The sequence below is a fragment of the Tubulanus polymorphus genome, chromosome 9 (genome assembly GCF_964204645.1).
Source record: "Tubulanus polymorphus chromosome 9, tnTubPoly1.2, whole genome shotgun sequence".
Lineage (NCBI taxonomy): Eukaryota > Metazoa > Nemertea > Palaeonemertea > Tubulaniformes > Tubulanidae > Tubulanus > Tubulanus polymorphus.
The window spans coordinates 10,600,451-10,623,231 of NC_134033.1; the positions used below are offsets into that span (position 1 = coordinate 10,600,451).

The 22,781-nt window shown below is 40.0% G+C and overlaps 1 protein-coding gene across 1 annotated transcript; it reads right to left on the bottom strand.

Annotated features, from left to right (window-relative positions):
* Positions 1–14,011: 14,011 nt before the first annotated feature.
* Positions 14,012–18,230, bottom strand: LOC141911064 (transcription factor Sox-2-like). The gene has a single exon (XM_074802026.1). It carries the CDS (start codon positions 18,061–18,063, stop codon positions 16,993–16,995), a length of 1,071 nt encoding a protein of 356 aa, XP_074658127.1. The 5' UTR covers positions 18,064–18,230; the 3' UTR covers positions 14,012–16,992.
* Positions 18,231–22,781: the final 4,551 nt, after the last annotated feature.

Consider the following 22,781-nt stretch of genomic DNA (forward strand, 5'->3'; position numbering starts at 1 on the left):
GCAACCGGCCTCAGAGTTTTTGAATTGCGGTAGAAATAGATTCGTGCCGTTTTGTAAAGTAGCGGAACGGTTTACTGGGTTTTTATTTCGACATTTGATTTGCTCCGTTGATAAAAAGTAGCCTGTTGGAATTTCTGACGTATTTATGTAATTCAATAACAGTCTGGGCGACATGTTTTCTGTCTCGTGTTTCTGTTGTTTTGATACGATATTCGAAAGTTTCCCGTTTCTATCTTTTCATCTAGAATTCTAAAGTTTTTTACGTCATTTGCAATTAAAACTACTAATGCCGCAGATTTTCATGTGCTTTTTATCTCCTGGGCCAGGTTGCATAGAAATGGCTTGGATATAAGACCAATCAAAGGCCAACTTATTCTATAACCAATCTAGCAATTTTAGACCAGTCTGAGCTCATCTTGGTTCTATAACCAATCTAACAACTTAAGACCAGTTTAAGCTCCTTTTGGTTCTTCAACCAATTCAACAACTTAAGACCCGTCAAAGCACATTTTGGTTCCACGGCCAATCTATCTTGAGTCTAAACTCAATTTGGTTCTAATGCATTACCAATGTCATAAATCATGACAAGTCTTCAGAATTAAGACAAATTTTGACTTTTAAGTCTTGAATTGCATCTGGGGTGACTGTTAGTTTAGCATTGTAAGAGTAGACTCAGGCGGCAATAACTACAAATATACAAATAAACGTAACAACAGCATTGCTGGTGCTATACAATATAATTTGTAAAATTCTGAGTCAATCAAACTGTTGATAATTCGTAGTTGATAATCCCTTGTTTGCACCAGGAGATATCTGATAAAGCTATGTTGTAGAAATAAGCTCATTGAAAGTGGCCGTTCGATGAGCGATCGATATAAACTCAACGCTGAAATACAATAGAATTGCACTAAAACAATGCGCACCAGAGTTATTTAAACAAACATGTGTTACATCGAAATTCAACTTGTTCTCACATTCTACACACGGTTATCGTGTGACTTATTGTCCCCGGATATCGGACAGCGCTAACCCCTTCAGACGCGCCTCCCAAATCAGAGGTATTCACAAGGGGGGGGGGGGGGTGTAGAAAATAATGCACAGTATACCCTATCATTGTCACATCCTCAATCAGTCGCTTGCCGTTAGAATACTGCTTGAATGAACCAGAACCGAATTTCCTAATTATGTGCTTCGATTTGAACAATTAATTCTGTGAAATTGACCACCGATCACACAACAATATCTGTACTTCGATTTCCGATTTCAAAATCATCAAATCCTCTGTTTCGCTCCCGCCAGGTGTGTTTATAGGGTTTATAGGGACACCGAATCAAAACAAATCAGACCAAATCTTCCAATCAAATAAACAACAGGGTCAATCCTTATTTCAAGATAATAAAAATGGCAATGTCGCTTCCATCCCGCTACACTCATCACGACAGAGCGGAGTTGACTTTGTAAAACCTTCTTTGTATTTCTTATTGCTGTATTTCGTAACAAACCACACCTCGAGACACCTGAACCCTAACAGAGGGACACCTGTAGACTATACGCTCCTCACCCCCTCAACCTCCTCGCCGCATCGGATATGTAATACTATTTCTCGCGTATTTAAACAATGCATTAAACTCTATAATCCTCAATAAAGGACGCGTATAGGCCGATACAGTACATTCATATAATACACGACATAATGCGACACTGGCACCATATGTTACAACAATTCCAGGAAGATCACAGAGCTCTCACTCCTTCTCGCTCTCCTCTCTCTCTCTCCTCTCCCTCCTCACCCTCTCTTCTTTCCCTCTTTCTGTCTCCTTCCTTCCCTCTCCTGACCCTCTCTCTCCTCTCTTCCCTCTCCCTCTCTCTTCTTTCCCTCTCTCTCCTCTCCCTCTACCCCTCTTTCTCCTCTCTCCTCATTTGATTTCTACAAGGACAACAGTTTAACATTTTCACTTGTATATCATGTATGCAAGGATAAATTCTTTACATTCAAATCGAAATTATCAAATACTCAAAAAAAAAGATATAAGTTTTTCCACGTTATCTCGGTGTTCTCTGGGTGACGGAAAGGACAATGTATCCGCATTTTCTCTCGACAGATCGCCTGCCTTGGCTGCAACAGTTTCAAATACTGTTTAAATCCCACGCGCGGCCTCGGGCACCAATTATGTCTGTACTATTTTCATTGTCTGATCGAGGTGCTTTGTCCTCGAACTCGTCTCCAGTTTCGGTCCAATAGAACTGATAGTCGTATGTCGTAATGTCGAATGTCGCTTGGAATATGTTAGTTACGCGCCGATTCGCTGTCATAAACTTTTCGACTCGGAAACAATGACAACTTTAACCATCGATAAAGCTTTATCTTCGTCGTAAATCTTGTTTAATTTTCGTCCAATTTTAAAACCAGTAAATTTGGTACGACCTTCGGACTGGAACGCGTTTAACCCAGTCCAGATCCCGGTATTAGTCTTACCCGCTAGTCTGTGAATAAATCTCACACGCACGCACGTGGAGATGTACAATCCAATCAAACATTTTACCATTATCAAACTACCAGTTCAGCATATCCATGATTAATTACATAGAGTATTTTGCTTTTCGTTCCTTTGATCTTCGAAAGTCTTTCATCGAAAAAGTGCCGATCTCAGTAGCGTAGGGATAGAATGGGTCGGGGATAGGCCATGTCGACTGGGGAAATTTAATTAATTTGTGTTGTGACGATGTTATATACCACCCGTGGTCTACATCTGCATCCTAAGCGCCAGCATCTCCAGTGCGCGTGCGCGTGCGCGTGGCTGCGAGCGATTTCACCGGGGATTATAGCGTAAAAAACGTACTCGATCGGGCCCCGCGGCTAGGCTCAGCTCTCCTGGAAACCAGCTACATAGTGTTAACCCTCCGCCGCGGCGTCTCTCTCCATAATCACGACTACTCGTAGATGCTTTAAGACAAAAGGCTTTGTTCGGCGACAAAGCGATATACGTTTTAAACTGACTAATTTGTATCGTGAAACTATGACTTGTTTTGAGTCACTCTACGTTTTGGTCACGATAATATATTACTAATACACGTAGAACTAGCGTAGTTTCGCAATAAGGTTTGACTCCATCTTTTTTGGTTGAATTGCTGTTGGTACCTAGGCGCGTAGCCAGGGCCCTCTAAAGTGCGAAATAAACTTCCAGTGGACCTTATAACGACGTCAGCGGCGAGGGCTCGAAGTTTTGATGCGAGGTCAGCTCGAAGTTTTGGTTTTAATATCTGGTACTCCGATCAGAAAAAAATATGAAAATGACCTGTTATTACAGTACTTTACAATATGACACTTTACGATCGCCGGGTGCAGAGTAGCAAATAGATCGACCAGTTTTTCTTAGGGACATTTTTTTCATTGTTAAAATTGCGGGCCTTATCTTTCGTGGAGGGAGGGGGGTGAGTTCGCACCCGACGTGAAACTGGCCGAACATTTTCATTGAGCGAGTAGTTTATTTTACCGTTTCAGCTATATTCTAATAGTCATCATCTGGAAACCAGAATGTTTCCTTGAGCAATATTCCTATATTGAGCAGTATTCCCGAAGATGACTGCGTAATGAATTGATACAAATCTCGTGATCGTGGTGGTGGTTGCTGCAAATCTGATTTGTGCGGAGGCGGTTCAGCCGTGCGGTCTCTCAGCACCATCAGCCCTTAAATGTATACTTATCAATCTGATTATTAGATGCAGCTGTATTCGTGAATGTATGTTCAATATGAAAGTGATGAATATTCTACAATTGCATTTCACGAGTCTTCAATTCATTTACATCAGAATTCAATTCACCTTTGATTCAACTAATCCATACGGTTAGAGGGCATGTTCGGGAAGCTGTTTCGGAAATTTATCATGATTTATCAAAGAAAGTCTAAACGCCTCCTGTTATGCGTTTCTTTCTGTTCTTCTGCAAGACATAATCGAAGGTATAATTCCTGGCAATGGGTCTGAATGATTAGGCCTATACCTGACTGGTCACCATATATCAATGGTCACTAACACTGACCAGACAAGCTGACTAAATGCTTCTATGGTCTAGAGGTTAGTATGAAAGGTTAATCCTCCCTGATCATCTGGTATGCTGGAGGTCCCATGTTTCAGTCGCATTTCGAACCCCTGCTCTGGGAAAGATTTTACGATCGGGATGGCGATTTTACCATACGCTCTGGTTTTCACCCACAGCTGTGTGAATAAGCTCCCAAAGGCTACAAGTATCATTATCAGTAAACCCGTGTTCCGTGCATGAAAACATAGAAATAGATAAACATTTATATAAATGCCATATAAAAAGTGCATGGCAATAATCTGGGTCCAGTTCCACAGTTGTGAGTTAAATTCATTAATTCTCTTAAGTTAAAACATTGAAAATTAACGAACTTTGGTGAACTAACTCAGAGTTAACTCTTAACTCCTAACTGTGGAACCGGGCCCTGTAAGTAATGAAATATCAATCTGAACTATCTAGAAACTAGTTGTTTGTTTGAGTTTATCCTCCTACCGACTCCCCTACCCCTGTTATGGGAGACTAGGGTCTCCCCATACGTGAGTTTTTCCCAAAGGGAGAACATGGCCTTCGATTATCGGTCGAACCCCGGGTTTCTACCAGGCAACTACCCCTCATTCACACCTAACTAATATAGGCTGGGCCTGTGGACGTCTTAGGCCACAGGTGTTAAAGGAAACTGGGAATCTGGAGGTCAACGAGACCGAGGCCTCTAGATATCTCTAACGAACAATACATACCCGCAGATTACACTACAGATTGCATTATTTGTATTGTATATATGTATTGAAATATTATCAGGTGATAAATAAAACTATTGTAAACAGAATTCGAGAGATACGTGTAGATTCCTCAAATCACAGCGGCGCGTCTCGGTGACAGGTGAAAATACGACGTGTATTACAACTAATTTACACTGGACCACATTGCGAAATAATCCTTTCCAACAGGAAGTACTCAGATACGCATCAGAATGTGGATCTGCAACTCGGCCCAGAAATGTGGAACTGAGCCATGAATTGTGGAACTGGGTTCAGAGCTGTGGAACTGGATTCAGAACTGTGGAACTGGGTTCATAACTGTGGAACTGGGTTCAGAACTGTGGATCTGAGTCCTGTACTGTGGAACCGGATCTTGAACTGCGGAACTGGGTTCAGAACAGTGAAACTGGGTCCTGAAAGGTGGAACTGTGTACATAACTGTGGAACTGGGTCCTGAACTGTGGAACTGGGTTCAGAACTGTGGATCTCAGTCCTGTACCGCGGAATTAAATCTTGAACTGTGGAACGGGTCCTGAACTGTGGAACTGGGTTCATAACTATGTGAATCTGAGTCAAGATCTGTGGAACTGGATCCAGTAACTGCAGAACCGAATCCTGAACTGTGGAACTGTGGACCTAGTAACTGTGGAACTAAATCCTCCCTGAATTGTTGAACTTGGAACTGGGTCTTGAACTGTGGAACTTCTGTGTCCTGGACTGCGGAACTTGGTTCAGATTTTGTGGAATTACGTAGACATTTAAATACATATGTAATGAATTCAAATATCAGAAAAAATGTCACCTTCCAAAACCACGTAAAACACAGCCTGATGATATATATATATGCATAAAAGTATGTTAGTCGTGTACACTTAGGGGCAGCTGCTGGCTTCAATGAGTCACAACCGACTCTTGGGTAAACATCATGAAAACCACTTCAAATCGCGAAAACTGGGCCGCGAAAATCAGATGAAGTCTTCTGGCTGCCCTCAAACCAGGCATATCTATAAAGTATCTAAAGTGTTTAACATATTTGATCGAGAGATGACCTAGCCGATATACATATTGATAATGATTCGAGCCCGGGAAATCGGTACTTCCCGTAAGAACAATTCATTAAAGGAAACATCTCGATTCGCCGCTCGCTGGGATGGATAGGTTTCTGATTGATTCTCAGTCGATGATTGGTCGATATTCGAGTGCTCCTCTCGTCGGTCAGAGGTGACCTACAAACATTTTGATTCTCAAATGTCATGCAAATGCCGTGCATCTGAAATACTTTTAATTCCACATGAAACAGTTCAGAAACTTTCTGGTTATTAGTGACACTAAGAAGGGAACATTTCCCGTTCAGTAGAGGGTAGCCGGGGTTCGTGCAGTACAATCATGTTCGAATCCCAAAACTTCACAAATATATCATGAGAATTTAATCACGTGTGTCCTTAACTTGTACCCACTGTACTGCTCAAGTCTTGAATTTCAAAGACAATTCTGAAGTTAATGATCAATAAACCAAGATGGTCATAAAAGTCCTGGCTGCATTCAACTGGCTCCAGTTGCACAGCCGTGATCCAAAAGTGGTCTTAAGATCATGTTGTCATACATATAGATAGAACTAAACTGATGTTTAAACTGGTCTTGATTTCTTGGTTGGTTAACTAAAATGAGCTTAGACTGGTCTTGAGTTGTTATACTGGTTATAGAACTAAAATGAGCTTAGACTGGTCTTTAGTTGTTATACTGGTTATAGAACTAAAATGAGCTTAGACTGGTCTTTAGTTGTTATACTGGTTATAGAACTAAAATGAGCTTAGACTGGTCTTTAGTTGTTATACTGGTTATAGAACTAAAATGAGCTTAGACTGGGTCTTAAGTTCATAAATTGGTTATACAACCAAAATCAGCTTAGACTGGTCTTAAGTTCATAAATTGATTATACAACCAAAATGAGCTTAGATTGGTCTTAAGTTCTTAAATTGGTTATAGAACCAAATTGTGCTTAGATTGGTCTTAAGTTGTTAGATCGATTTCAGAACCAAAAAAGAGCTGAGACTGGTCTGAAGGTGTTAGATCTGTTATCAAACCAAAATGAACTTAGACTGGTCTTAAGGTGTTAGATCTGTTATCAAACCAAAATGAACTTAGACTGGTCTTAATTTGATTGATTGGTTACAGAACCAAATTGGGCTCAGACCGGTCTCAAGTCCAAGCCTCGACTGGTGTCCCGCTGTTTGACTGGTTCACTGCGATGTTAATCCGTCACTAATAATAATCCTTACCGTTTTATCGAGAATGAATACGATATATTGTGATTATATGATTTCTTCGATGTAAAGATCAATACATCGCCGATAAAGCCCGATTTGCGAGAGCGCGGCAACATCTGTTCAACAATTCTCCGTGACGGTTTACGAGGTAACATCTTGCGTTAGATAGCAACAAGCGATTATACCGACAGGCAGGCAGGCAGGCAGGCGCATAGGACAGCTATATCTTAACCTTATACTGACTAGATCCATACATACATATGCGCACGATTTCAATAATAGTCCTAATAATAATAATGTCGGTAATAATAATAATATATATTCATCAATATATACCTATCTATATGTAGAAGATTTATATAATATAATACTTAATTTGCCAACACCTGCTCCACAGAATTCATGCCCCCTAAAGGTTGTACCGATAAATGGGGTTACTGGAATGTGATTGAGCTTGAACTTGAGCCAGCTTTAGCTTGGCACTTAACTCAATTCCTTTACAATTGAGTTAAGATTGAAATTAAGATCAACATCTAGACAATTCCAGTCATTCTTCGTTTAATAAATGTATAGATCGTTCGTCTGTCCTTGGAGTAATATTATTCATGAAATATTCCAAGGTCTGGTAATAACAGCTTCACGGTCTGTTGTAAAATATGTCGCTCGTTCGACGAATGTCGAATTCTGCTAGCTAATCTAACAACTTAAGTCGGATTGATCCTCATATTTTCAAATCTGTAAAATCGAGCTCTTGGTTTAAAGAGATAGGTCTAGATTTAGCCCATTGCGATAATGAGCTCAGTCTATGAAACTTGAGTGGATTTCAGAGATTTCTTCACTCATCTTGTTTAGAAATATGCTATGTGGTCAGGGAATCGATCTTTGGTTAGATCCGGGCGCCTCCGATTGCAAACTTAGGTTAAATCCGGGCGTCTCCGACTGCTGGGTGAATACTGGAGCCTCCGACTGCGAGATTGGATTTAATCCGGACAACTCCGACTGATGTCCAGGATTAAATCCGGAGGACAGATCAGGATCAGGATTAAATCATTTATTCATGTGGTACCCTCATCACGTAGAATCCTTTTTTGGAAAGTCCTCGGGCCGGAAGAGGGGATTTTAGGGGGTTGGACGATAGGTCAGGTTCCGGTGCGTCCATTCAGCAGCAGCAGCAAATAGGGCGAGTGGTGATAGTGGATATTCTGCAGCAGTCGAGGATCCAGGGAACAGTTGTTGTACAATGAAATCGTTGAGATTTGGATTCAAAAGTTTATGACTCCAACTGGACTCTCGAACCAGACTCCACGAGACGGGAAAAAAACAAACGTCCTCCAAAGCAGAAAACAAAAAGCGGCAACGAAACGAATAAACAAAACAATAAAACCTCGTTTTATATTTTAACGCACTTTTAACTTTATTGAAATCGTTTGTTTTTTTTTTAATTAATTAATTAATTTTTTTTCGTATCGGCATATCAATTCGTTTTGTTATCGGTTTCGGGGATACTCCCCCGAAACGTCCGGTACACTTATAAAAAGCAAATATTCGTTTCGTAATTCTCTTTTTTAAACTATTATTATACAGAGCTATTCGGTTAATTTTTTTAATTATTCTAAATCTTTTTTTCATATATAAACATGATTTTCGTATACATCAGTATTCTATACATCATCATCATCATCATCATCATCAACATCGTTATTAGTTACATATAAGGCAGCACCTTTCCGGTCCGCCACGGCGCTGTCTGATTCGCCGTACAAAAAAAATAATAAGCTATACCAAAAAAATCATCATCATCATCATAATCGTATTAATCATTCAATAAAATTATAATCAATAATAATAATAATAATAATAATAATAATAATAATAGGTACATACACAAGAGATTTCTTCCAACTCAGAGAAACAAAAAAATGTGATAAACGTAAAAAATAGATTTTCTTGTTTATATATAAATGCTTTTCGTACCAGTCTGTATACGCTGTTTCGTATCAGACCCCGGATCGCGGCGAGTTGCGTGCGCAACACACGGGGAGAGATAGAGAGCACACACGCGCACGCAGAGTATCCGTATCATCGCTTTCGGATACGCGAACCACCATATAGTAGCATCCAACCCCAGCGAGTAGGTCCTATAGCAATATTCACGAGTTTAAAAAAAATTGACCATTTTTGACCGCACGATAACCCCCGCGCTCTCGCCGACCCCCTCTGACTCCTGCTGCTGCCCCCTAGAAACCCGACCCTCGGCCTATTTCAGTGATATGTTATTCCTTATAATGAGATGCGATTTTTCTTCGTACAAAAAAAATACAAGACACTGGATTCAGTTCTTCGGTGGCGAGTTAAGCGTTGAATCATCAGAGTTACAACGAGTTCATTTTCAATGAGTTAATTCTCGACGCTAAACTCGCAACAACGTGGAACTGGGCCCAGTGTTTTATTACCCTGTTAACCCGATTTAGCCAATAACAGCGGAGTACAGTTGAAATTCTTAGTTTCCCCTACCCCCTATACGACCCTCCCCACAATCAGCGGTTCAAATCAATGGCCGTTGCTGACACCAGGTAACTCATCAATTTCGCCCATCTCGAAAAAAAAATCTCCTAATGTTTCGTGTTTGCAACCGACAACACATTTTCAACAGACGACGCAAACGTGTCAGCTTATATATGTATATATAAATACCGCTGCTCTTCATGGTGGCCCCAAATCAAAACGGAAATAAAATATTTCAAACATTCGATTAGAAAAGATTATTACATTTACAGCACATTTTATAGTCCGCGACCCGATTCCACGGTTGTGAGTTCGAATTGTAAACTCGAGCTTTTAAAAAAACTCGTCGAGAAAATGGACCGCTTTCAACTGGGAATCGATCAGCTCGAGCCCGCAACTGCGAAATCGGGTCCCGATTGACATGGAATAATCGTAGTCACCACGGCGCATCAAACACGCGCGGAGCTACGATGATTAACACATTATATAAGAATCATTTTCTATCCACAGTTTTAAAAACGAACAAAATGAAAAACGATGCTTATTTCAAAAAAAGATCGGTCACGGAGCTTCGTAAAGGTCGATAGCGATTTGAAAAAAAAACGGTTTTTGTTACAGCGATTCTAATGTCATCATTCGTGGATAAAACTTCAAATCGACTTTCTCTTCCGATACGCGACGAAGCCGGAAACTATCGTAAAACTAACGCGAAGCTATGGCATTTTCCTATACGATTTCGATAGTTCCGCGGTAGTACTTGGCATCGTTTGGCTTCGAATTGAGAAATTGCTTCCTAGACCTAATTCTATATAATTCTATATAATTCTACCCGCTTGAAATAGTTACAGAACTTGAGACGTTTCGAGGTTGGGAATTCGTGAGTTTTAATGATGAGGTTTCGAGACATTAGCTGGAATATATCTACTATGCAGCGTGTTTAACAACCTTAAGAAGCACTCGAAAATAAATTCGTCGCTCGAGAAATGTTGACATGAATTTCATTCGTTTGAAAAAAAAAGATGATATCAAATTTCAAGCCTCGCAAAGAAACCGAATCGAGAAAATAATCTTGAACAGTTCGTGTCCCATCACGTAAGATGCTACCATTTTTTGAAGTCACGAATTATAGATTACGGTGGTCGATTTACTTGGAATAACTTAAGTCGTTTTCGGTTTTTTAGAATTTAGCCGCAGTTTTTCATTTTTCGTCGGTCGAGGAGGCGCTTTAAAATTTGTGACGCTCGATAATTTTTTTTCGTTGTATCTCGGACTATTGGTTTATCGATCGATCTACGAGTAAGTGGTCTGGGTTGTCTGAGTGTTATATATGTGTATGTGTTTGTACATATAGTGATGAGGGATCGAACATGAATTTACTCATGTACTTAAACGATAAAGTCGCCGATAGAACAAACATACGGTCCGCGACACCGATACCGATATAGCACCGGGAGTAAATAATACACCTCAAACTCGATAGACTAAACCTACGCATCGATGTGTGGAAAAAATGTTATCGTTCTAACGTTTTGAGATTTTGACTTAATTTCAGAATCATCAGAGCAATGGAACTAGATTATCTAATCGTCATTTTACGGTTTCGCTGGTGATGACGATTTAGCCGCGGAAGCTCAAAACGTAAGACGAATAATTTCGCATATCCTCGAGCTCAAACACACGTAAACAGCCACAGAGAGAATCATTTTGCTGGATTTTCCTTCTACGAACTACGAACACGATAAGCAAAAAGATAATAAAATAGTTAATAACCATAATGTTAGGCGAAAAAACTGTTTTTTTCCTAACACGAATATCTTGAATGTGTTATATATTTTTTGTTCAGTTTTTAGTTTTGTTTCTGGGTTAAGGAAATGCGTTATAATAGCGCCATCTACCAACAGACGAGGCAAAATGATGATAAGAACAGAATAAGTAAAAAGGGCCGTTTGATAATCTAATTAAATAAACATGGATGAATCTTAAAAAAAAACCAAAAGTTGCGTAGTTTCTTTTTTAATTGTTTACAAATAAGTACAAGCCCGCAGGATTATTAAGGGAACAGTACTGCTGCCACCTAGCGGCTCGATATCGCAACTATAGTTCGAATTCGCGCGCTTTGTCCCGGTGAGAGTAGAATTGTTGTTGTATTTATTGCCGAATTGGTGAAAATGTCAATAGACACCGAGCAGTTGTTTGGTACTTGAGATTAAACTTGTAATCGATATTTCTCGAGTAGGCTGTTTAAATAATTAGGCTCTCTCCTACACAGAGAGTAGTAGATCAGCTCAAACTGTTGTTAATTCGGCGAATTCGAACTTCTGTTTAATCGATATTGCGAACTGTTCGAAATGGCAACGACTTCCCTTAAGTACATTATCCACAGGGGTCAAAGGGGGTCGGTGAAAAACAAGCAGAATGATAAGTAATATAGGGCTATATACAAACACAAATAGTAAGCGTTAAAATAGGTAATAAACAGCAAAAATGATTCTCTTCTGCATCCCGAAATGACGTCATCAAATCGATACTTATAGTAATATGATCAAAAACTCGTCAAGAAAAGATGGCTGTCCAAGATCCCCCTGTGACATCATCAAATCAGGTGTTTGGATGAAGTCATAGGGGGATATGAGGCGCATTATTACGGAGTTCGAGTGAAGATGGGTTCCCCGGTAACAGCGAGTTAACGAGGCTGCTAATTGAACGTGACAAACAGTTCAACGACAATTAACGCCTCGTAAACTCGCGATTGTTGCCGGGAGTTATCGCGAAATCTGTGCGCGTTACCAAAACCACGCACACACGCACGCACGCAATCATACCATTCCCGTGTGCTAGTATACTTGTTGCTAAGCGCTGCAACAAGCGTTTCGAATCGCCGTTTAATATCGTATAAACATCTCCGTAATTAGTCGGTTACGGGCGTTACTTAGTACGACATTGCGTGACTTAGTAGTGCGCGTTATTGCGTGCGTGCGAACGCAATACGTCCGGTTGTAAGTACTCGACAATTCGAACCGCGGACTAATTCGACGATAAAGTCTAATTAAGAGTAAGCACCGAGTGAAGAGCGCGCCGAATCAAATCTCATCGAGACTAACGGACGACTGCGCAATGTTAAGAAAATCTCAGAAATCTTAACTTTCAAAAAATACCAAATCGATGTTAGAATAAATCTAGTCTCATGTGTATCGCCAGTTGTGGTTTTTAAAATTGTAACAAGCGTTCGTGTTTTTTGAAGCGTCGAAAATCGAATTGTTGCCGCTTTGTCGGGAATTAATTATCACATCGACTGTTTTTTTTTCCAAAATCGATTAACGGAGACATTACCTAAACGTGCCGGGAACAGACTGTATAGATTAAACTATCAAAAATGGCGACGAAAGCGTACAATCGATGCGGTTTATAATCGAATTCTTGCGCCGAACCTGTTACTCGAAACTCGATAGAGGTTATAACCAGCGGGTGACTGACTAATCGACAGTATTTAAACTGGTTAAAGTTAACCGATAGATCACCGACATGACAGTATTGAAACTGGTTAAAGTTAACCGCTGTGAATTGCTGACGAATTGACGAATATCAAAACCGATTAATGTTAACTCGTAAATTACTGTATCAACCAGAAGATTAAATTGACTCAACAATACCAGCGACTGTTCGCTGTTCGATATTTCTAACCATGTCTGAAACGTAGGCTTGAAAAACGGGCTTGTAATATTCGAAATGAAATTCATGTCGACACGCTTCACATTGTACTTCAATGAATATCGTTAACTGGTAATATTTGAAGGAAAAAAACAACCAGATGTCCCATTGACAGTTCCCTGCGCGCGCTGTAAAACATCGTTACAAAATAACTCGAAAACAATCATTCGTTATTTACTGTAAAACACACTAAGTATTATTAAATCGTTGCTTGTTTATCTACGTGAGTGTCATGGATTTTGATAACCGGGGGAAGGGACTTCAAAGCGGACTCCATACACCGTATGATAGAATGTACCTTAGAATTCGCGGATTGGATATTAGAGTTTTTTTTTTATTTGAAGTGTAGTTACAGTTCCGCTTAGAAGTCCCTAAAAATGCTTTTTCTTCTCTAGTACGCTATTCGTAGAGGGATTTACAGGAAGCGGGCGTAATAGTGATGTAGTATATATATATATATATATATATATATATATATATATATATATATATATATATATATATATATATATATATATATATATATATATATATATATATATATATATATATATATATATATATATATATATATATATATATATATATATATATATATATATATATATATATATATATATATATATATATATATATATATATATATATATATATATATATATATATATATATATATATATATATATATATATATATATATATATATATATATATATATATATTCGCGACTGGTTGTACTTGACTCGATTATAACCGTTTGGAAGTATAGGAACACACACGGAAAGGGAACCGATGGGGCTCACGAGAAATATGTGAAGAGACCTGAACTGAGTGGGCTTGAGAGTCCGCGCCGAGTGACAGACATCCCGCGATACCCGAAATTTACATAAATTTCAACCCGAAAGTGTCATCGGATTCGACCTAGTTCTTTTTGTTTTCGTCGTCGCGTATATACAAACCGCGTATCGTCGTCTAGCGCCGAGAATTGCGGGCGGGAAAAGATGTACGAGTTCGGTTTAGTTCGAATTTCGAATTCGGTCGTGTTATAGCCGCATCGGCCGATAGAGAGAAAAAGATAATAAGCTAGCGAGACAATTTTACCGACGAGGTTAGCAGCGGTAGCTACAGGTTTCAAATCATTCCTATCGAAACGCCACGCTGAAAATTAGCACTTGAAAATGTTATTGAATTTTTTTTTTCTAATTTAATTCAGTCTTAAGGTTTTTCGCTCGTGAAAGGTTTTGTATTAAAAGGAAGCGACGGAGAGAGAATACCGCCTTAACACGTTCGGAATTCTATCGCGATCGTGCAAAACCGGTTTTCGGGTTTCGGCGATCCTATTCACGCGGTCCGCTCATGCTTGACGTGATTGACAGATCGTAAAAGCCGTCACTGACCCGGAGTTCTATTGAGAGGCGACCGCGCCGTTCGCGGCATTCAAACCGGGCCGGCATTATCGCGAGAACAATGCCCCGACCTCGGCGCACAATGCAAACCCATTAATAATTTCAAATTTTACCCGCGCGCTCACCGAATGCGAAATTGCTAGACCGATATAAAAACACGCGTGTAGAAAGAGATTCGACTGAAATCTTTCGCGACGGCCATTAGAAAAAAACCGGCGATCGAATCAATAATTTTGGGACAATCGTATCGAATCTGATAGTATCGAAAGCTTTGAAAGTAGAATTTAAAGAAAATTTAGATCCGCAATAGAAATAGTCTATTTTCAGTTGTAGTCGGTATAGACCGAACTAGGCTTACATTACGCGCACATATACAGCTATGATAACCTGACGAACGGTAATCGATTTGGTCTCGGTAAAACTCAGTGAAATTGTATTGAAAATCGTTTGATTATTGACATCATCAACAAGTGACGAATTGCTCTGATATATCGGAGATATCATAGGCGCGTCGGGGACGTATAAGGACAGACGTTTCCAATACAACAATACACTGACTACTAATTCGGCCAGAACAGATTTCTTTTCTCAAACTTTGATGTACAACGAAACAAAACAAGTAGAATTAATTTTCAACGTTCGACTTCGAACACGCTTTTCTTATACCTAAACCGAACACCCGACCGATATTGGCCCCATGATTAATTTGTATAGCGTTCTCAACTCCCGGCATAAAAAAATAATCTAGTTACATAGCTAATAATTCAGGAGTATAAGTGACACCTGGGGTGATATGAGTAAAAAAGATACAAAACAAATCGATGATGCTTTTAATCCTATCACAAACGACGGAAATGAAAAAACGGTTTTCTGTTGAGCTGCTGAGTTCAAATATTATGCTTATGAAATTATGATATTACGATATACACCTATATCTATCGATCGACGCTCGATCGCGAACGTTTTAGAAAACTAATTAACGCGATCTATTATTCAGTTATTCAATTGATTACGATAATCTGAAAGTGCGCGTTTTTGAAAAACAGCACATTCGGTTCAGAAAATATATTCGAGCCCGTGATCGGGTCGACGCCGTCCCGACCAGAAATAAATCAAATAAACTTATAAGGTTAAATAGGCTCGAACTAGGCTCATATGTTGCCTAATCTAGGCTGATGTTTAGAGAAAGTAAAATAAACTCGAACCTATCTATAGTTTTTTTCTCGATATTAACTCGGTAACTTAAAGAGAGTATTTGAAAAATAACCTTTTTCTCGGAAAACTAAATTTACACATTATCAAAAATAACAGCATATTTAGGTTTAATTTTATACCTTGAAGTGGTTTTGCGTCTCGTGGTCGAGTTGTGTCACTCAGCTTTTGAAGAAAGCGTCGTGGTCTTTTGCTTCACGTATAGGGAACCAATTTCGGCGACAGTCGCTGAATAACGGAATCGGCCGGATTTATCCGAATCAGTTTTTACGCGGAACATTGTCATTTGAAACTGTCACAGGCGGATTTGGGCGAATGTCGGATTTCTTTTCCAGCAAACTCGCCGCAACTTTCTTCCCGGAGTTTGTCGAATAACGGTACAACGCGCACAGCGGCAACAAGTTGCGGAGTCGGGTCTTCGCGATCCGTTCGGCTTTCGGGAAAATAAAAACGTTTTTTTTTTATATAAGTTCATCGCTGCTTTCGCGCAAACTCGAAGAACGCGCGCGCGTTTTTTCTTTTTCTTTTCTAGATCGGCGATCGATTCGAAACGCAAAAACTGGATAAGTCGTTTTTTTGTCGTCTCCTGAAAGATCGCGTCGTAGGGAGAGAATGGAGAGGTGATAGAAGAAACAGGGAGTACGATACGGTACGGTACAGAGCGCGTTGAAACCCAATTATTTCGAGTATATCTCAGTTCTCTACTAATAGTACAATATTTACAGCGATATAATCAGTCAGTCGCGATATCTCAATATTTCGTTATGAAAACTCTCTCTCTCTTTCATTGATATCTACTATTTACACGAACGTATTTACTTCACAAAGTCTCTATGAAATTTCGCATCGGCCGGTGCGATCTTCTATACATATACATATATATATACGTATATAACTATTTACATGGATTTCGGACCGACACGACCTCTCGCAATTTCTCGCAAAGTTCTCGCATTTTTTACACACGCACATCATTTCGAATTCATATAGATATACAGATATTAATCTATATCGTATATATATATATATTTCGATATCTATGAAACTGTCAATGGATGATGTTGGTCGTAAGTTCTTTCGGCGCGGTTCATTGCGAGTCACATATGCGTTAACGGAACAGTATTACTCACATGTTGGGACGCGTCGTGTCCGGGACTCGACGAATGTGTCACGTGATGGGTCGGGTATCCCTGCGCTGCCATGTGCTGTTGTAATCGCTGTTGAACGTTCGGGTCGTTGGCGTCGCCCGGTAAATACATGCTGATCATTTCGCGTAGATCGCCCGGGCACCGGCCGCCCTGTCGGCCCGCCACGACCGGCCCGGCCGCTGAGTGATTCGGTGGGCTTCCACTTTGGCTCGGTTCGGATTTGATCGGTACCTGCGACGGAGTTGAACCAGTTAGCGCGGCCGCTTGCATCGGCGCCATCGTGTATGGCGCCATACCCATAGACATCGTATACGAGGCGCTACCATTCATATACGAACCGGAAGTCATCTGCCCGGCCATCTGCCCGGCCGTGGGCATCTGATAAGGGGGATATTGTCCGAGGCCCATATGCGTGGGCATTCCTGGATGTTGTTGGTAAGCGCTAGGGTCGTGATGCATCATAGGATAACCGTTAGGCATATAGCCGTTCATCGGGTACATTTCGCGGCCTACCTGTTGTACGGGTCCCCCTGGTGTCATACCCAGTCCGAACTTATCCTGCTTCTTCATGAGAGTTTTAGTTTTTCGTCGCGGTCGGTATTTGTAGTCGGGGTGTTCTTTCATGTGAACGGCGCGTAGACGTTTCGCTTCGTCGATGAACGGACGTTTTTCGGTCTCGGTCAGCATCTTCCATTCGGCTCCGAGACGTTTGCTGATTTCCGAATTGTGCATTTTCGGGTTTTCCTGAGCCATTTTACGTCGTTGCCCGCGCGACCAGACCATGAACGCGTTCATAGGACGTTTAACGCGGTCGTCCGGTATTTTCTTGTTGGCTACGTTGTTGTTCGCTTGTCCGTTCGGCGCTGAATTTTGCGACTGCTGATGCGGCGGAGTCCCCGACGGCGGGGGAACCTGCGTCTGCGGTACCTGAGTTTGACCGTGGCCCACGTGGGGCCCTAAGTTCGTTTGGGGCTGCATACCGGCTTCCTTATAGTCACTGGGTGATTCCATGTACATCATCTGGCCGGTTGAAGTAAACACTATTCCCGAACAACAACAGCAAATTTAATTTCAATATATTCCGTTGCCGAGAAACTTTTACCGTGAACACAAAACCGGAGTCTCGTTGAATACTCACTGTGTACGAGTTCTATACAATCTTCAAACGTGAACTATTATATTCAGTCCTCTCCATAAAGCATCGGTCTATTCAATGATTCTAATACCTTCTGTTTCTGGTCCCTTATTGATCAAATCCATTCACACGACGACCAATCAGCTGCGAGTCGGTTGACAGTCGCGCTAACCGCTCGCTAGGGTCGCACCGGTGGGCGGAGCCGAGCGGCGGCGATATCGAATTAATCAGACGTCGCCGACCAATCGGCGACGTCGTCCGTTGTTATTCGCACGATGTCGCGGTGACGTCACCGGTTCTCGGAGCTGTATGTCGCGTCCGTAGCCCGGGAAACCCGCCGATATCTGCCGTTCACAATGAGCCCAGTCAAGAAAATCGTCGAGCGCGTAAAATCAACTAAATTCACATGCAAATACGACGTGCCATATACCGGCTAGTGTAGAGAGATTCAACTGTTATATGCGCCTTCATAAAAAATCATATAGCCAAGCGTGAACGGGATAGAACGTCATATCTGTACAGTACGAGAATATCAAAATAACCCACCAAAAATAAAATGAAAAATATAATCCCAAATATCTAAATAAAATGTCGTCGATGTGTGACCTAGTTTTAACTTGGCTACAACTTTATTAGCTTGTTATGATGAGTCATGTCGTATAGGGTCGTGGGTTAGTTCCTCATAGGACCCTCCGATACTAGATACGGTCCAAGTAGTCGCAGGCAGTCCGGTGGACCGAGTTCTACAGCGTCGCGAGTAAGATTTAACTCTCGTTCTAGACTCAAATCTGGAAATCTCTATCGGAAATCTAAATTCTATACTCAACGGGGATATGTGTATATGTATATAGGCCTATATTTAAGTCATTATTGTTGCGGCTCACCGGTCAAACTGGTCACATATACTGACCATACTGACCGCCTATACAACGCATACACCATAGGTTCACCCATTAGATGCCTTTACATAACAGCAGGCGAAATGGTCACTCACTATTTCATAATCAAAGTATGAATTAAACCATAATCTGGAGTTAAATACTCGATATTCAAAACGCTAAATGAGTAATAGATTCTCATCGTTGCTCATTTAGATAATTTCTAAGTCCATCACTTGGTGATGTCTGTTCGTCAATAGCCGAAACGTTTGGGGTTCCATTTTGATACATTCTATCGTATAAAATTCTATCGCGAAATTCCTCCATTGATATCTACAGTTAACACGGAGATCAGAACGTTTTATTCGATCGACTAATTCCAGGTCTATTCCGCGAGTCCCCAAATCCTCTGAACATCGTACCAAGACATTTCATTACGTTAACAAATCCTATATCGCAATGAAGGCCTACTATGGACATACATATACACAGTTTCGGCAATTTGGTAAATTAATTAAGAATTGTCGATTCTTAATTGCGGATCATGGCGTGAAAGTGGACGATTTTTTCATCTCGAATACAACGTCTTCGAGTGGATATAGTGGAAATCTATTCATCTGAAGAGTCACTAAAGCACATGTTTCATTGATACGTATATATACAATATAGTTTTCTATTGTAACGGATACACACGCTGATATAAAGCGATGATGCTATTCATTATTATTACGTTATACAGTTCCTTTCGACGACGAACGAAGACGACATTTATTCTTTATAACTCGAATATAATGATACATAATATAAAGACTGTCCCGATGCGGCGCGTAGGAGCGTATCGTATTCGTTATATCATAAAACCAACATCTTTTAGAATATATATATATATATATATATATATATATATATATATATATATATATATATATATATATATATATATATATATATATATATATATATATATATATATATATGTATATACATATATTATTCCCTTACCTTACTCCTGTATTTGTATTTACGCCAGGAGTACACATACACGCACATATAGCATTGTTAAACCAATTGTTAGATCGTGTTGTATTCTTTTTTTTCATATACGAGTCGGTGTTGAATGATTTTTTGAGAGGGTTGTTATATAGTTTGAAGGTGTATTGTCGCGGATAGCTAAAAGTCTTTAAAAGAGGTGTCTCTATTATCTATGCTTGTGTGTGTGTCGTGTTGTGAGATTCCCCTGTAAATGTTTCTATCCCCCCCCTCGGAGTAAACAGCCTCCTAAATACAAGATACTTTAATGTATCTCCCTTACATTTGCCATTGAAATCCGTTAACTGCATCTACTTATTACTGAATATGACCGGGCTGCTGGTCTACTGAGACGGTTTTAAGTTTGACTATAGAACCATTTAATATGCCTATTAAATTGAATGAAAGACTGGTCTTAAGTTATTAGATTGGTTTTAGAACCGAAATAAGCTTAAACTGGTCTTAAGTTGTTATATAACCAAAATGAGCTTAGAATAGTCTTAAATTGTTACAGAGCTTGGAATGGTCTTTTTAAGTTGTTAGATTGGTTAGAGAATCAAAATGATCTTAGACTGTTCCTAAAGATGTCGAGAACCGGAATGAGCTTAAAATGATCTTAAGTCGAAAGATTGGTTACAGAACCAAAATATTGATATTAAAGACCCTGTCTCGGATGACGGCATCATCAGAGAAATTCGACGCGAACTTCTACGAAGAGATTTCTGTTCCGAAACTGATACATTTTTGATGAAGTTCACAGACTGTGCCAGATAAAGGTTGGGGATAGTATCGGGATGGTATCTGTGGGTAGTATCGGGATTAGAGGCTGAATAAAAACTAAGCCGTTTGATGTTGTTGACACGCTGGGTAGATATCAATTCCGATGTACATTGCCCCTCTCCTCGAGATTACTATAGACTTTATCTTAATCGTATACGCGTATAAGGCCTTGAAAACGGCTTCAGGCCAAAATACGTTTGCGGGGTAAAAAATCGATTGGAATTAGAAAATTATTGTTCTAACCATCGTTGAGTCCGTAATGTAAAAATGGCGCAAAAATGATATAGAATACGACATCAGAAATAAAAAAGAGTCCGAAATGTTTCCATAGTTTAATCAAAGTTTCCGTTTCGAATATCTTCTGATATTCGTTTTCAGGAATACTGTATTTCTCAGAGCTAGTAGATTATTCAACGTTTCTACTGGTTTCTACCATATTCTAAAAGTCATCTTCGGGTAATACTGATGTTGTCCTCATTATAACCATTGATGAAACGAATGATGAAACACTCCGAGTCCGTGTTGTAAAGATGATATAAAATCGAATGCACACTGAGAATAAAAAGAGTCTGACATGTTTCCTCGAGCTAGTAGTTCAATTCAAGGTTTGACTATATTCTGATAGTCATCTTCATAAATATTGTATTCTTGTTTTCTACAGTATCCGTGAAGATGACTATGGCAGATATTTGGTCAAAATTTCATCAAACAAAACCGCCAGCTTGAGGAAACATTTCGTTCAATTCTGAATGCGGCATCCATCTGATATTCTTTCCTTTTTTGAGATACGCGGTCAATTCGAGATTTCAAGATTTTCTGGTATAGAATTCGTGAAATCTTTTTAAGCCAATGTAAAGGTATATAAGTATGTATACATATAGGGCGGTGTTGGTTTTTTAATTCTTTCACGGATCACGATTTCATTAGGTTTCGGTCGACTGCACATCTGTGTCAACTGCGCGTCGTCTATGAGACAGACAATCTGACAGCCAGTAGGGGGTCGCCAATTAAAATTAACTACCAAACTAACATCGAAGTCGCCGGTCAGAGAAGAGAGTGAGTTCATTAATGTCACTCCGAAAGTTTGATCCATTAATTAATCGGTAGTTATTTCACGGTTGGGACGCGCTAATTAGCGGATAGTTTGAGAGAGGACTGTCGCGATCTCGTTGTGTCGTTTCCTAATTACGTAATTAATTATTGATTAGTCGGATTGGTCAACAGCATTTTTAGTACGATTTTCGCGCAGTGGTCATTTACACGACACCTTTACCAAACAAAGCAAACTCTCAGTCTAAATTACAGTAAAACTACTAATTCAAACCTACATAAATTAATATTCTTGTTTAGTATAGTCAGTATGACCTTAAGAATATAGTCAAATATGATATAGAATAGAACAATGGTAAGGGTATGGAAATATAAATTATAGAGTATAGAAATTGGCACTAACATTTCAGATTCTTAGTGCGCGGATTTTATTTCATCTTCCAAATCTCTTGCGGACTCGGAGTGTTCCATCGATGGTTTATGAATCTGTATATGAATTAATTAATGTATTTCGTTTGATGTCGCGTTTCGCCAAAACCGCAGAAAAATAATCTTTCAAATACTTCGGAGTGGGGAGTGAAGCAGATAGAGGAGAGAGAGAGAGGAGAAGTGAGAAAGGAGAAGAGAGAGGAAAGAGGAGAGAGAGAGAGTAAGAGATGAGAGAGGACAGAGGAGACGGGAGAAAGGAGAGGAAGCGGAGAGAGGTAAGAGGAGAGGGAGAGAAGAAAGGGGAGAGAGAGTAAAAGAGGAGAGAGAGAGAGAGTAATAGGGGAGAGAGGGAGTAACAGAGGAGAGGGAGGGGAGAGAGGGGAGAGGGTGAGATAGAGAGAGGATGAGAGAGGAGAGTGAGATGATGATGCTGACAC